General features: G+C 40.7%; 1 protein-coding gene across 1 annotated transcript in view; it reads left to right on the plus strand.

Annotated features, from left to right (window-relative positions):
• The window catches only part of SLC1A3 (solute carrier family 1 member 3), a 77,250-nt gene that overhangs the window by 18,295 nt on the left and 42,500 nt on the right, over nucleotides 1-16,455 (plus strand). The window contains exon 3 of the mRNA XM_032415148.1: nucleotides 3,418-3,555. Within this exon, the coding sequence (XP_032271039.1) occupies nucleotides 3,418-3,555 (138 nt within the window). The remainder of the gene's footprint in view (nucleotides 1-3,417; nucleotides 3,556-16,455) is intronic.

The raw sequence follows: 16,455 nt of genomic DNA on the forward strand, positions 1-16,455 counted from the left end.
GCTTGTCTCTTCCTCCTAGGACCTGTACCATTCTAAATGATAACTTAAATAATTTAAATTTCTTAAACAACTTAAATAACTTAACTAATAAATACCTTCTGGACTAGCCAGGATCCTACCCCTCCTCGGAAACAGTGTTATATTTGAGTAAATACATTTCTAATGAAACGGCCAACTTAGAAATGAACTTGTAAAACCAAGCCTGGTCTTAAATTGTTATTTGGCAGATATCTAAAATTCCTAATATCTTGATATGGTCAAATCCCAGGTGACCAAGATGAGTTTCTTGTGTTTATTGTGCACATTTTATGTTATAATTGAATGACAAATGTTTAAATGCATTTAAATAAAGATCAGAAAACAATCAATTCCAGTAAAATTATATTTAATTGGAAGTAAAGTAAGGTTTATGAATACTTATTTATTTACTTACTTATAAGATGAAGCAGTTATTTCGCTGTGACTTGGTCTTTATTTAAACAGGCAGGAAAAAACTAGATATTACCAGCGCCTTTTAGAATTCCTATGTGCTGTTGATGATGCGGTGTGGAATAATGCACACTGAAAATTAGAATTAAATGCCTTACCCCAAACCAAGTTCCAGGAAGATTAAAGCTTCAATATTTTAAAACAAAGCAAGCAAACAATCAAAGAAGGAAAAACGAATTAAAGATTTATCTAACTTGGGAGGAAGGAAGGAAATTAAAGTGTATAACTCTTGAAGAAATCACCTAATAAAAAAAGATGTGCAGACTTTATTTTATAAAAATGCAAAATACCTGTGTATTTTAGAGTAATAATATATGGCCAGCAATTAGAAAAATAGAGCAAATATTTTACACATAGGCAAAGGGTAGTTATCTTTATTATGCAAAGAATTTATAAACAAATACACACATATACACATATAAACTCTTCAACTATTAGGATTTAGTAAATGCTTGGAGAATATACAATTAGGAGAAATGGTTGACCTCGTTAGATGTTAAGTAAATTGAAAGGAAATAAGAAACATGTACTATTTACTCATCACATTCACAAATTTTGTTTAACAGTTTTTTATGATAATTCTCCCAGCTCCTAGCAATAGGAAGCATTGTTCAGTTCAATGCTTCACTAACGAAGCATTGAACTGAGCGGCCACCCCACTGGGAAAGCAATTTGATAACATCAATCAAGGTCATCATAGTCTTCAATGCACAGGTTTCCTTTCTCTAAACTGCACTAAAAAAATATTTCTAGTTCTAAAACAGCCTTCATACATTCATCGTGGTGTTCTTCATAAAAGTGGAAAAAATGCTAACCAACCTAACTGCTCAACAACAAAGGAAGTATTAAGTAAATTTGGTACAATCATTGGATCTGATATCATGAGGCTAAAAGCGATGCTTAATGGTGACTGTATATGGAAAAGTATATTCTGTGTGATTTCCATATATTTAGCTCTGTATGAGAACATTCTGAAAAGAAACTCACAGAAGCCCTAACAGTGGTTGTTTAGCTCTACTGGAGAGGTAGGTAGTCTGGGAGGTGGTCAAGAATGTGAGCTCCGAGTCCAAATGCCTGGGTTTAAATCCCAGCTCTGTCACTTGAGTGCCTTTTTGACTTTGGTATTGAATAGCTATTGGAATCTGGCAAGTTCGAAGTTCACTGTGATTAGATTTCTCCATCAGTGCTTTGGTGATAAAATAGTACCTACCTCCGGAGGGTTTTTGTGAGGATTAAGTATCCAGACCAACACAAGTAAAACACTGACAATGCTTGGTGTATGGCAGGAGCTCAGTGAGCATTAGCTATTTGCTGTTTAAGTGGTCGAACCAAGAAAGGCAGGCTTTTGCCTCTCTTTTCTGTGTTTTCCAAATCCCCTTTTCTCTCTTGAACGTATTATTGTTGCATTGGGAAAACGCGATAAATATTTTCCCAAAGGCCCTGAAAACTGGATCAGCCAGATTTTCTAGCCACATAGACTCAGACTCTTACTTGGAATATCACATTATATAATCAAAGAATGGATACTTCATGGTTGCTGAGACCCAAGAAATGAAATTGGAGTTGCTGTGACAGCTGAAATGAACTTTGTGCCTCATTTCCTAAGAGAAGAAGCCCATTTATTTATTTTTTTTTTTTTAAAGATTTTTTATTTATTTATCTGAGAGAGAGAATGGGAGACAGAGAGCATGAGAGGGGGAGGATCAGAGGGAGAAGCAGACTCCCCGCTGAGCAGGGAGTCCGATGCGGGACTCGATCCCGGGACTCCAGGATCATGACCTGAGCCGAAGGCAGTTGCTTAACCAACTGAGCCACCCAGGCGCCCCCGAGAAGAAGCCCATTTAATAAGAAGTTAGGATGATTCAGTTTCCTTAAAGAACTGCTTGCTTAAAAAAAAAAAAAAAAAGAACTGCTTGCTTCCCTTGGAAAAACTTATGTCTAGCCAGTATTCTCTCCCCCTTCCCCAACCTCTAGCTTCTAGATAACTCAATATTTCTCTATAGCTCACATGTTTTAGTCATAGCTGGACAGAAATTTTGAAAATATTTACAATACTGGAATAAATACATTTTCTTGGGCAATGAAAGTAAATTAGGGAAGGGGGGAGGGAGTAAATTTATTCAATGTGTTTGTTGATTTCTGAACACTTCAAAAGCTATCGTGCATAATTTAATTTACAGATAAAGTTATTTTTTTTAATATTTTAAAGTTCCAGGAGCAGAAGGAAAATTAAGGGGAAAATTGCCTTCTCTTTCTCTTACTCCCCCCTAAGTTTTCAGGGAAAATTTTTGGAAAAAAGTCTCTGCTCATTTTGGAGTCTTCTTTTGCCAGCAACTAACAAGTCTGTACAATACAGTTGCCAAGGTAATATCAAGACCACGTAGACAGAAAGCATGGTGTGCAGACAGGGAGATGATGAAAATGGATTAACAATGTGAACAAGAGGAATTTTTTTAATTGGAAAAAAAATAAAATTACACTACCCTTTATAAGTGGTTATGTTGGCAGTCCTAACATCTGTTGTTACAAAGGAAATTCATTATGGTTTTTTTTTTCCTATATTGCCTTGTTCACGGATACATGATTTGTCTCCTAGTTATGCCCTATCTTTGTAACTCTGTACTGAGCCATGTCAAAATGGGTTCTACTGCATTCAAGTTAGACAAAGAAATTTTTCATTTGCTGAAGCCAGTAACATTTTTTCTCTAAGTTCTGCTGAAAGCCCTGGATTCAGCCAGATCCTTCCAGACTACAACCGAAGAGACGGGAATACCCCTTGCTCCTAAAGCAGCACAAATATTTGCTGCTTAAATAAATGTACTCTTGTCTGACAGCAGTGACCACCAGCCAAATAGTTCCTCATTTCCCTAGGACTATGACTTCGGTTTTAAAAAAGACTCAATTTTTCTCCGGTTTTCCCCCCTTCAGGTACGATCCTTGGATTTACCCTCCGACCCTACAAAATGAGCTACCGGGAAGTCAAGTACTTCTCCTTTCCTGGAGAACTTCTGATGAGGATGTTACAGATGCTGGTGTTACCGCTTATCATCTCCAGTCTCGTCACAGGTACCATATGCAGTTTGGTTTTTTTTCCTTTTTTTTTTTAAGTGTGCTTATTGCAAAAGATCACTTAGAAAAGCAAATGCTTTAGGTTTCTGCTGGATGCATGCTCTGTTCTAGAAAAAAAAAAAGTCCCTTCAAAATGATGGAGAAGAGGCTTTAGTAATGCATGAATGATTGTAACTCTCGTATTTTACCAATCACAAGAGGAAACGGATTTGAACAACCACGTAATCTGGTCTGCCTCACTACGAGAGAGGCATCTTGCTAAACACTACACACCAGCCTTCTCTGACCGCAGCGATATAGTTGACAAGAGCGTACAACAGGTCTGTTTTCTCACCCTCTTATCCCACCCAGATAACATCTGGTTGGACAGCCTATTAGCTATTGATGCAAGAATGCTTGTTCTCAGAGCCACCAGGACTTGAGCGGGAGCCTTCTTGGAAGCCTCATCAAGAGGTAATACCCACAACACACTCACCAACTCTGCTGCCACCAACACTTTATCTTTTCCTGGTGAACCCGCATGATTTCATTTCCTTCTCCGGTTGTCCCCCACCCCCATTACCTTTTACGCTGCTGGGAGAATGGGGAGGGGGCGGGAGATTTCCCCATCTGGATATTTTGTCCGTTGACACTTGGATTTTCAATGAGTGGACGCTCTGCAGGGTAGGAGCTATTTTCTGTGACAGTAAGCTAGCAGTTGACGCCTGCGTGGGAAATGCTTCAGGAGTCATTTGTACATGTGACTGGGGAATACCAACGGAGCCAAGAAGTTGCAAAAAAAAGTTACTATACATTCCTTCCTGCCCACTCTTCTCTTTCCCCACAGCACATCTCTGACATGAAGAAAGAATGTCCATAGACACTGTCCCAGCAGGATGGTTTCTGGGTTTGTAGCTAAAGCCCAGAACTCAGGTACTACTGACCCTGTTCTCTTTTCCACCCTTGGCTCACTGTCCCTCCTTGGGCACATCACTCCCCCTCTATGTGAGCTGGCTCTGAGCATCTTTTCCCCTCCCAGGGAGTTCTCAAGGATATTTATAATCTCTTTTCAAGATCTCTGTGTAGTAAGAACTTCATAGCACAACTTAAAAGTCATGGGGCAAGATTCTGACTACTACATGCCTGGGAGGGCTAGCCTTCCTTGGACAGGAACTATGTCAGCTTTTCCCCAATGCCTCGCGGATCTCTACTGGCTTCCACTTGTTCAGATCTTTAAACAAGTGATTGCCTGTACGCAAGTCTCCCATTGGAGGAGAAAGTGCCCATAAAATAATCATGTAGGCAGAATAATGGGGGTGCTTGTTACCGAAGTGACCTGGCCCATTGCTGACCATGGGTAACCGTAGCAGCCCCAGCTCTTATCACAGAAGCTAGATTAAATGCTGACGTGAGCTTACATTCTCATTTTCTTATCCACGTATTGACATTTTTCTGGGAAGCAAGTTCTTGCAGTAGCACCAAGAGGACAGAACACACTCACATGTGCCATTTTATTTAGTGGAGCAGGGCATCCCTCTTGCTCAGTCCTACTGGCTGGCGTCTGACTTGAGTCACTGCGGTCTTCCTAGACACAAACTTGAGGGGTTCTGGATCCTTTACACTGTCTCTTCGAGGGTGGAACCAGGGTTTAGAAGCTTCTGCTTTCTGGTAATTGTGCTAAAAACCCCCTGTGTCACTCATTCTAAGAGGAAGCCCTCATTTGGTATAATTAGAGAAAATATTACTTCCCCTTAGTAGCAATCTTACTTGACAGTTACCTCAAAGTGGATTTTCCTGATGTTTTCTAATACTTAGTACACCAACTTTATTGAAGGAATGCAAATTTTCATTGAATGATTTTGCAGGAAAAAAACACTATGATGCAGTCAGTCCCTTTGCATGGTTGAAAAGAAATTTGTGGGTAAGCCGTGGAAAAACTAGCAACATTTATAATATTGAAAGGAATTATAAGCTGCAAGCAACCAATACTAAATGCTCTTTTAAAATGTAACCTAATTGCAAGTTGGGGACGCTGCCACTTGGGACCATGAAGAGTCTCAGCCCTTTTCCGGGACTGTGTTAAGACAAGGGACATAATTTAGTTTGCCAAAGATCTTTTTAAAGTGTTAACCTCAAAGCAGTAATTTCCAAGCTACATGGTATTTTGGATACTTATGCTCAATTATGATGAATGATTGATTCAATAAGACTTTCCTTCAGGGTTTTAAATACAGTGATTCCAAACCAAAAGGGGGGCAAGAGGGTATGACCCAATGGGAATGAGGAACAGAATGGGGGGACTTCTGCAGATTGCGTGCATCCCTGGAGGACCCCTGTGTGTGTTGGGAGATGCTAGAGAATGTGGAGAAAGTGTCGGACAATGTGTTGCCTAGGAAGGGAACAAAGTCAGGGCCGTTATTTTAGAATGGAAAAGGAAACTCAAATGCCTCCCACGGCCAAGCAGGTGATGATTATATATGAAGCTGCCCTTTCAGGCTACTTTTTGTTTTCTTACTTTGGTAGAGGCATGGATACAGAAAAACAGTTTTCTTTGACAGGAGAAGTAACAGGGACAAGCGTGATGATAAGCGGAAAGTGATCCAGCTACAGAATAGTGTAGACAAGGGACAAAATTTTTGCCATCTGTCAAATCTGCTGATTTTTCAAGACAGCCCAGAAATTAAAAAATTTTTAAGAACCTCCAGATTTTTCAGTGTTGTTACAATTAACAGAACAAAACACTGCAAGCCAAACAAAGCTCATTTGCAGACCCAAACCAACTCTTGGGCTACCAATATAGGAACTCAGATTTGAATGTCGGTGCTACTCATTGTAAGAGATGCACTGCTACCCGGGTACACCCATAGATCACTGGGTTTCCCTTATGGCCTTCTTCAACTATTCACAGTTCCTTGCCAAAGCTCCACTCGACATGATATTCCTAAACACCACATTTATTCCCACCTAAACAAATAGCGATTAGAAAACTTCTCTCCATCTTCTAGGCATAACCTCATTGTGTCAGAGCTGTGCTGATCTTTCCTGCACCTGACGGGAACACCAGAATCAGAACTCAGGGCTCATGCTCCCCTAGAAATAGTTCCCAGTGGGAAAATATTTGACAGATCACTGCCTTTAAGTCGAAACTTGCAGAGTTTCTACAGACAGAAATTGAAATGCACGAAGCCCTTATTGCATTTGTTGGATTAGGTATTTTGTTTTAAAAGATTCTGTACATTTAATTATATTGAAGTCCTATTTAAACTCAGAAATCTAAGTTAGGTTTTTGTATTTGAAACATCCACATTTGTGAATTGGGGCTCTAAAGCTCCAATAAGCCATGTCCTCCTCTTCCCAAATTCGAAATTCCAATCTTTCCAAATACCCTTGGTGTGTGTTAGCATTCTGGAGCTGCCAGAGAGAAGCTGGGAGCAAGCCTAAATGCTGGATTTGTACTCAAGTACCTGTGTTTTTGAACAAGAAGAGTAAGTCTGTGCCAACAAACCACACAATAAAATAGAGGTTTGGCGCCAGTTTCTATTGATTTGGTCAGCATAGGCAGCCAAACTAGATATTTCATGCCAGAAATATGAGTTGGTTTGGCTGGTTTAGCCTGATTAAATTTACTGGATAATAATTAAACTCCATTTCGGGTTGTGCTTTGTAGACACAACTATCACCTCCTCCTTCATCTTTTCAGAAAACTAGTACTTTCTTCTTTTCTCATCTAAATGTGTATTCCTCCTCAATTACTTAACTCACACTGTGTCTCCAGCTTTCTGGAAGCGGGGAGCATCACTTGACCAATGATCTCTGTGGCGTTGGGTATAGTGTAAGTAAAAGGGGAGTAGTAGGGGAAGGCCAACAGCAATAGAGTGGGGGCAGTGTCTGGGGCCCATGTAGGGCACTCTGGAGTTGAGGCTATGAGATGGATGAAGTGTATCTTTTAACATTCATTCATTCATTAACAGCTATCTTTTGAGCTCTTACTATGTCAGACACTGAGCTAGGCACAAGAGAGACATGAACACGAAGATACGATCCCCAAGAGGATGTATGTTGGGTGAAGAGGGAGAGCTTCCCTGCATCTCTGAAATCACACAATATTTTAAGCAAATCCTAATTCCAACTATGAGGGAGTAAGGCTCGCTCTCTATTAGGTGACCTCTTGTTAGGTGACCACAGGCTGAACTCCTCTGAGCTCCTGGTTTGTTGCAGCTGATACAACAGCTGGCCCAAACCCAGCCAGTGTGAGCAGAGGGTTGGGTCCAGGTCGGTGTCCCTACCCTGTCATGTGACATCTGGAGCACTGGGTTAAATTCTGGGAGTGGGGTACAAGGGAGGGCAACCAGGGCAACAAGAAAGACATTTGATTGATTTTAGGAACATGATCCCAAATCTGACTTTCTGAGTCATGGCATCTCCATCCCAAAGGTATATGCCTACCACCCCTATTCTCATTTCCTTAAAATGTTCTTGAAATCAACATACTTTTCTTCCAATGCTTTAAATCATTACAGAAAGTTCCTGTTACTTGTCTTGTGGAGATAATAAATTACAATCTAATAAAATTCTGGATTGCTACTATTGCCTGCCAAAGGTTTTGAGAGCCTGAGACCTGGGCTCTCATTGTTTAAAAAGGTGCCTGGTGGGGGCGGTGGGGGGAGGGCCGGGGTGGTGTTAATGAGGTGTTAAATGCATTTGAGTACCACAATAAGACTTACCTTTCCTGTAATACAAGGACTGAAAGAGAATTGAAAAGAATGACTTTCTCACTATGTGATTTAATGTTAATTACGGAGGGGTTTCTGTCCCACCAGAATAAATAAATACCACTGTATTTACTCTACTTTGGAAACACTACTCTGGTCCAACCAGCCTTGGAGTATCTCCTCCAAGTCATTGTCCAGCTTCTGCCTAAACATTCCCAAGGACAAAAGATCTTTGGAACCCATTTGTCCTTGGAAAACTAACAATTCTGTTTATATCCCAAATCAAACAAACAAGTATTTTTAAATCCAGAAAAACAGAACATTACCTGCCTGCCTGTACTTCCTCCCCCATGTGACAAGCTCTGAGACATGTCACGTATTCCGTAGGCAGCTTCCTCCCCAATCTATTGACCAGTGTAGTTGGTGGAACATAGCACTTAACCATCGTTAAGGCCAACAAGCTGCCATCACCAACAAGGGCTCTTTTGCCTGAGAAAATAAAAGAACAATAAGTGTTGTACCTCCAAGTATATCTCTCTGGCTTCAGAAAAAATGGCAGTTACAATAAGAATAATCTAAAGGTTTGTCATTTCTTTTAACATGAGAAGGCAAAAAAAAAAAAAAAAAAAAGAACTAGGCAATTCCTAATCGATTACCTGGACATGTGAAGGGCTTATTAAGGGCTTGCAAAAATGAAAGCTAAAATCACGTAAGCAAAATTTAATATTTTAAACTATTGATTGTCACAGGCCTGGGCTATAGCTAAGGCCTATTTGAAATACTCTAGGCATTTATGTATGAGAAAAGGGACTGTAGACTTCTCCCCTTCTCCCCATGCATACATTTTATAGAAGAAAAATGTGTCTATCATAAGTGGGGAGGAGATTCTTTGGGCCTCCCTTTCATTCTCTGTAAAACGAAGGTGATAACAGTACTGTGTCGTGGGTACCTACGTTGTGAGGATTTATGCCTGGCACAAACGTGTGCTCAGTTAGCAGTAACTTTTGGCCATCATAGTAACATCAGTAAGAGCTGTCCTGGTGGTCCGCTTTGTGTAAATGCAAGTTCTAGAGCAAGAGGACCCAGTTTCCATTCAGAGGCATGGCACGAAGCCTCCAGACTGTCTCCTGTGTGTGATCCTCGCCACGATCATTTTCCCATTAAAGGTAAATTTAAGAAACCGTGAAGTTAATCAAGTAACAACATGGGAGCCAGAGAGAATTCTTTCCTCACCACTGCAGGGGATTGGTTTCTGCCCTCCAGCATGGGATGTGATCCCCTTATCCCAGCTGCACAATTCTAAATAGTTTCATTGGTTATACAACTCCACAGTCTTTCCTGAGAAACTCAGGCCCGGTGTGTGGTACCCCGGAATCCACAGGGCCCCGGGTTCCACATGCTGTGAGCAGAGCCTTCCCCGCAAACCAAAACTTGAGACAAACTGAGTCCTGTCTCAGCACGCACACAGTCTTCGTGGTGGCTTGGAAACAAGCCAAAGAAGCCCCAGCCCAGCTCATTTGAGGCCAAATGAGACTGGTCCTGCTTTATTTTCTCTCTAGAGCTGCTCAGAAACATGGAAAGGAAGGCAAGGAATGTCCATCTAGAGAAGGAGGGAGTAGGATATAATGGGAAGACCCATCTGTGGGGTAGAGATCGCCTGACTTTTTGTTTTTCTTTTCTTTTTTGCATCATATTGAAAGGAAATCTGGGTAATTATTTTTTACATTTTATTTTAAAAAATTTTAGTGGATTTGGGGTTTTGTTGGAATGTAGACAAAATCACGTAAGTCTAGCTATCTCAGAAAAAGTCTACGTTTCTGTTACAGACAACTTCTTTCAGTAAACATTTGTAGAGACTTTTCACATGCCAGCCACTTTTCTAGGACCTGAGGATACCACAACGAGGAAGACAAGGCTCCTGACCTTAAGGAGTTCAAGTCTGGTTGGGGGAGAGGCCTGGGACTGCAGTGTGACAGGGGAGTGGTGACCTAGGCAGGATGAGCCCAGTGGGAAACAAAGGACACAAGGAGCAATGCAACCATCCCTCTTCCGGACTCTCCAGGGTTCAGGACACTAGTGCTCCCTAGCAGGACACAACTCTGTTAGCGGGAGAGAAGGAGCATCTGTTGTGGTTGTTCCTCATTGTTTTCCTCACACCTGACTCTTTCCCCATTAAATGCAGTAAGAGCCAGGGGTGGGGCCCTGCGAGTTTCCCAGCAAAAATCACCTCCCCTCCCCCGCCCCGGGAATGTGGCCTCAAGGATGTGAAGTCTGAGAGAAGAGTCTCCTGACAGGGTGTTGACCACAGAAACTGTCCCTTTCAGGAGGGAGACTTGGAGACTTGAGGCTCTCCTAGCTGGAAGGCACACAGAGGTGATGGGGGGCAGCCTGGCACCCACAGTGAGAACCGCCCCCTCCACACCCCTGGAAGGGGGCTGTCAGCTGCCACCTGAACATTCCACTCTCAGATGGTCCAAACTGTTGAGAAGTCTGTCTCCTGTAAGGTTCTCGCAATGGTCCTAATTGTGCTATATGGAGCAGTGGAAGATGACAGTTTTTCCAACCATCCAAAGGACACCTAAACACAAGCTAAGTGTCCCAGGTCTTCCGAGCCCTTCACCACCCTGGCTGCCCTCCCTTGTAGCCCACTACCAGAACTGAACCCAGTGCTCCAGATGTCACATGTCAGGGTAGGGACACCGACCTGGACCCAACCCTCTGCTCACTGGCTGGGTTTGGGCCAGCTGTTGTATCCGCTGCAACAAACCAGGAGCTCAGAGGAGTTCAGCCTGTGGTCACCTAAGAACTGAATGTTTGTGGAAACATGTTTGTGGTGTAAAATGGAACAGCTCTTGAGTTGAAAGATCAGAGGCCACAGGCTCAAGGCTCTCTGTCAGATGCAACCTTCCAGAAGGCTTGGGCCTGCATTAGTTGGGAACTCTTATCTGTAAATTGCAGAAGCTTCAAGTTAGTCTGTGGTTTCTATCAGTTCTGGTTTGTAGGAAATTTTTGAAACCTTCCTTAAAAAAATTAAAAAGAAAGAAATTTTAAAAGCTTCTTGTAAAATTAAATCACTCTCTAAGAAAAATAAATTTTCCCCCTTATATTACCAATTTGATAATTTCCTTCAAACCACTCTGGAACTATAGGTCTGGGGGGGGGGGGGGGTGTTGGGAATAGATGTTTTTCTTCTGTTGATGCCATAATGGCTTCCGGGAGAGTAAGTTACCTGATGAATTCTGACTGGAGATTTATGCTCAAGGACTGGAAGTGGTGGGTGGGGTCTGGGGGCAGGGGGTGCTTCTACAATGAGACAGCGTCTGATGCACTGCTCACTTCTGGAGGTCACAGTCTGAGAGTATGTTCTGTCCCATTCAGGTTAATTGCACTACATGGGACCTAGTGCCCAGGCATCACCTGCCCTCTCCCAACCCCCAAATTCTTCAATTAATTGGTCTGAAATGGGGCTTGGGAATTGATGTTTCTCTGTAGCTCTCCAGAGGATTTTACTATGCACCAGGGTTAAGGACCACCACTTTGCAGTTTTTCTAGCATCGTCCTTTGGGGGTATGACTACTTATGTCAGGTCCTTATGAGTTCAGATACCCCGTCTTCCAGGAAGCGTTCTGGCTTTTCCCTCGCCCCTACTAATGCATGTTCCCAAAGGCGTAGCATGATTTATTCCATATGATTTTAGTTGAAATCATTTAAGTAAAATGAATGCTTACGATTTGTATGAGCAAAACCATATAGAAATATATAGAGCAAACCATGAAAGTACTCCCGAGCACACAGAGACACCCAGTCTATTGATTCTGATTTGAATGGACTTCTTCTAGGAGAACCACTTCCCCTGAAAATGTTTGGGAACCTGTGTCCATTATAAAACACTTGTCTGGGGACGCCTGGGTGGCTTAGTCGGTTAAGCTTCCAACTCTTGATTTCAGCTCAGGTCATGATCCCAGGGTTGTGAAATCGAGCCCTGTGTGGGGCTCCACGGTGGGCGTGGAGTCTGCTTGTCCCTCTCCCTCTGTTCCTCTCTCTGTCTCTCTCTCAAATAAATAAATAAAAATTTTAAATAAACAAACAAACAAATAAATCAATCAATAAAAGTCTTGTCTGTGTCCCAGAAAGCCAAGAAAAAAGATGCTGGAGTGTCTACCAACAGAAAGACACATATGCATGCACATTCACACACATGTACACAGAGAGAGAGTTTCTAGAGCCAGACAGGCTTTCTGTGACAGCGTCATGGATTGTATGTCTCCAGGCATGCTAAGTACCCCGTCATCCCTCTGTTTCATGTTTAGAGAGCGTGTCATGATAAGCAGAAAGAAGGTTTTGGGGTAGTATTACTTTCTGCTGGAGGATTGATCTGCTGGAATAATCCAGCCAGTTTTGAATCTGGGCAGAATCTAGGTTTTTAGGTTTTAAACTTCTTTTTAGTTTCCTCATGAAGACAGTGTTGGCCTCATAATGTCAGATCCCCAGGCTACAAGCCAGTGCACGACCCATGATCACACTTGCTTTATGAACCCATCGATATCTACAATACCAGTGTAACACTGTCTTCAAATGTCCATTTCCTGAACTTCCTCATGTGGGGAAAGAGGTTTTGCCATCTGTATATTTATTTATTTATTTTCAACAATTACTTGAGTTTCCATCCAAGTTTTCTTCAGAGGGAAGGAAATTCCCCTAAATTACTAAGGGGGTTTCCTTTCACGGGGTGTTGGAGGAAAGGTGGCCAGTGTCTGAGTTTCTGGAGACAAGCAAACAAGTGAGAAGGAGCTATTGGCTAATGTTTCAGAAAATATTCCATAAGATCAAGATGACTATAGGTCTCCTAGATCCAACCTGCTAAGACAACATCCATATTGCTAGAACTTATCAGTACTTTCCAGCAAAAATATCTGTATGTATACACACACAGTCTTGTTTCACCTCTAGTATCCCTGGGCTGCCTCCCCAACCTACGCTCTGTCCCATTACTGGATTATTTTGAAGCAAATGCCAGATATTTCATTACGTTTCTAAAAGCAAAGGAAACACAAGATAGGTATAGTATTTTAAGATGATTTTAACATATTTTCTATTTCTTTAATGTCCTATGCCCCCACCAACACATACACACATACTCCAAGAGCTGTCAATCACTTGAAGAAAGTTTTGTCAACCAAGCGCTTTACTTCCTTTCCACTTTACAGACTCCGCTACCAGTGCTTTACTTCGATTACCAAACTCTTCTGCAACCAGAGCATGATATGTCTTTAGAAGGGGATGATGCAATAGATGTTTATACTATGAAACTTGGGGGCACAATCTTCATTATAGCATAATATGAGTGTGTGCATGTGCACACATAGCTTTGTATGTTTGTTCTTTTTTCCAAGGTCCTTCTGACTCAAAAAAGTCTGTCGGTGCCTCAACTGTTGGTAACTCTTTTCATTTACAACTTTTCCAAAATTTGTTTCTATATTAGATTATTTCTAGGTAAGCTATAATACGAATGCAATGTTTTCAAGGGTGTTTGTGCTAGGAGGTAAAGTTTCATTATTTTAAAGCTATCTACCAAAAAGTATGTCACAAAAGTTTCCCAAATTATAATATAGGGATACATACAAGAAAAAAAAATCCTTAATATCAGCACACCTAACCTACACACTAAGTATTTAAGAAAAGTTGGAAACATTAGTGCTTCTATCCTGGAATCCTGCCATGTTTTTTTTATTTTAAAATTGAGTTTGGGAGTCGTATCTTGGGACGTATACTTAATGACCTATCTGCAAGCATTCCTATTTGGCAAGGATCCCAAACACAGTTTTAGAGCCAGGCAGTGTAGTAGTTCTTAATCATATCTAGAAATAACAAAATTCATAACACTTTTATGGGTACATTAAAAAATGTTTACATATTAAATTCTGTATGATATAGGAGCATATTAAGACATATGTCTTACTATAAGACAATATGGCTCTCATGCAGTATAAGGGCAAACTATAAACACATTTCCATGGATAAGCTATTAACCTAAGCATGACTGGCAATTTTAAGTTTAGGTATAGTATTTCATAGTTTTCAAGCCCTTTTATCTGCTAGCATTCAGGACACTAGTGGTTAAGAAAGTCTTAAGAAAAATTTATGGTGGGGGCACCTGGGTGCCTTAGTTAAGCATCCAGCTCTTGATTTCCGCTCAGGCAATGATCTCATGGTCATGAGTTCAAGCCCCACGTGGGGCTCCATGCCGAGCATGGAGCTTGCTTAAGATTTTCTCTCCTTCTCCCTCTCCCCTTCCCCCACCCTGCGTGCACTCTCTCTTTCTAAAAAAAAAAAGGAAGAAAAGAAAGAAAAAAAATTTATGGTGGAAAAATTTTAAACGGAGAGAATTCAATCTATCGACTTTATTCATCACTTTTCCCTCTGAATTAAGCACCCAGTATCATTTGCTTTTAGCAGAAAACATTTGGGTTTAGCTTAACACAACACAGATGTTTAATGGGAACATGGCTTGAAGCCTCTATATAATTTCCTATTAAATAAATATCTGAACAGTAACTTAACAACTACCAAGTGAGGTCAAGTGCCTGAAAAGTGCTGCATACATCACATAAGCATGCTTTCCTTATGTGAAAGAGTGTTACATAACAACATGTATCAGACTTTCAACTGCTAGAGACTCTTGCTGCAAAACTTTGCCATCCACCACTAACCTCCCCTTGCTCCTTAGAATGATAGAAGCCAGGGGTGCCTGGCTGGCTCAGTTGGAGGAGTGTGAGACTCTTCATCTTGGGGTCATGAATTTGAGCCCCACGTTGGATGTAGTATGATAGATGATAGATGATAGATAGATAGATAGATAGATAGATAGATAGATAGATAGGCAAAATGATATAAGCCCTTTTACCATAGAGGGGGAGGTTCTTTTATTTCTATGAAGCCTCTAAAATTATTCATTGGTATTGATAGATTTAGGCTTATCTTATTTCAAGATAGCACTTTTTTTTTAAGATTTTATTTTTAAGTAATTTGTACACACAACGTGGGGCTCAAACTCACAATCCCAAGATCAACAGTTGCATGCTTTACTGACTGAGCCAGCCAGCCGCACCATAAATATGGTTTGTTTTGATTTACTGGTTTGTTTTTGTTTTTAAGTAAACTCTATACCCAACATGGGGTTGAACTCATGAGTCCAAGATCAAGAGTCGCAGGCTCTACCAACTGAGCCAGCCAGGAACCCCCTTCAAGAAGGCACTTATTTTTTAATAGTTTTATTGAGATATAATTCACATGCATGCAATTTACCCAAATTATGTGCATAATTCAAAGGCTTTTAGTGCATTCAGAGTTGGGCATCCATCGCCACAATCCATTTTAGAACATTTCATCACCCCAGAAAGAAACCCCACACTCCTTAGCCATCATTCCCTAAATACCCCATTTCCCCGGCCCCAAAAAACACCAATCTATTTTCTTTCTCTATAGATCTGTCTATTCAAGATATTTCATATGCCTGGAATTTTACAATATATGGTCCTTTGTGACGGGCTTCTCTCATTTGGCATGTTTTCAAGGTTCACCCATGTTGTCACATGTCTTAGTATTTCATTCCCTTTTATGGCCACATAATATTCCATTGTATGGATGTACCACATTGTATTTATCCATTTATTAGTTGGTGGACATTTGGGTTGTTCACCTTTTTTTTGGCTATAATGAATAATTTTGCTATGAACATTTACGGGCATATGTTTTTATTTCTCTTGGGTATATGCCTTGAAGCAGAATTGCTGAATCATATGGTAACTCTGCTTAATCTTTTGAAGAACTACCAGACTATTTCCCAAAGTAGTTGCACTATTTTACATCCCTGCCAGCAGTATATGAGGCTTCAAATTACTCTACATTCTTGTCAGCACTTGCTGTTTTTTGTTTTTTTTTTGCTTTTGCTTTTACCTGTAAAAATCTATGTTTTAGTTAAAACTTTTGAAGTCATAAGATAGGTAGTCTGGGCATTATAATTGTGCATTTTCATTCCAAAAATAGTAAAATTCAAATGTTAAGTCTTTAGCTATATTAAAATATTATTGAAATCCTTTAGAATATATGTAGACTAATCATAACTTTTTGCTACATTAAAATATAATGTGTTAATTTCTTGAGTTATAGTGAATAAAAATAAAGCTAATTTTAAAAATAAGCCACA

The sequence above is a fragment of the Phoca vitulina genome, unplaced genomic scaffold (genome assembly GCF_004348235.1).
Source record: "Phoca vitulina isolate PV1807 unplaced genomic scaffold, GSC_HSeal_1.0 scaffold17, whole genome shotgun sequence".
Taxonomy (NCBI): Eukaryota; Metazoa; Chordata; class Mammalia; order Carnivora; family Phocidae; genus Phoca; species Phoca vitulina.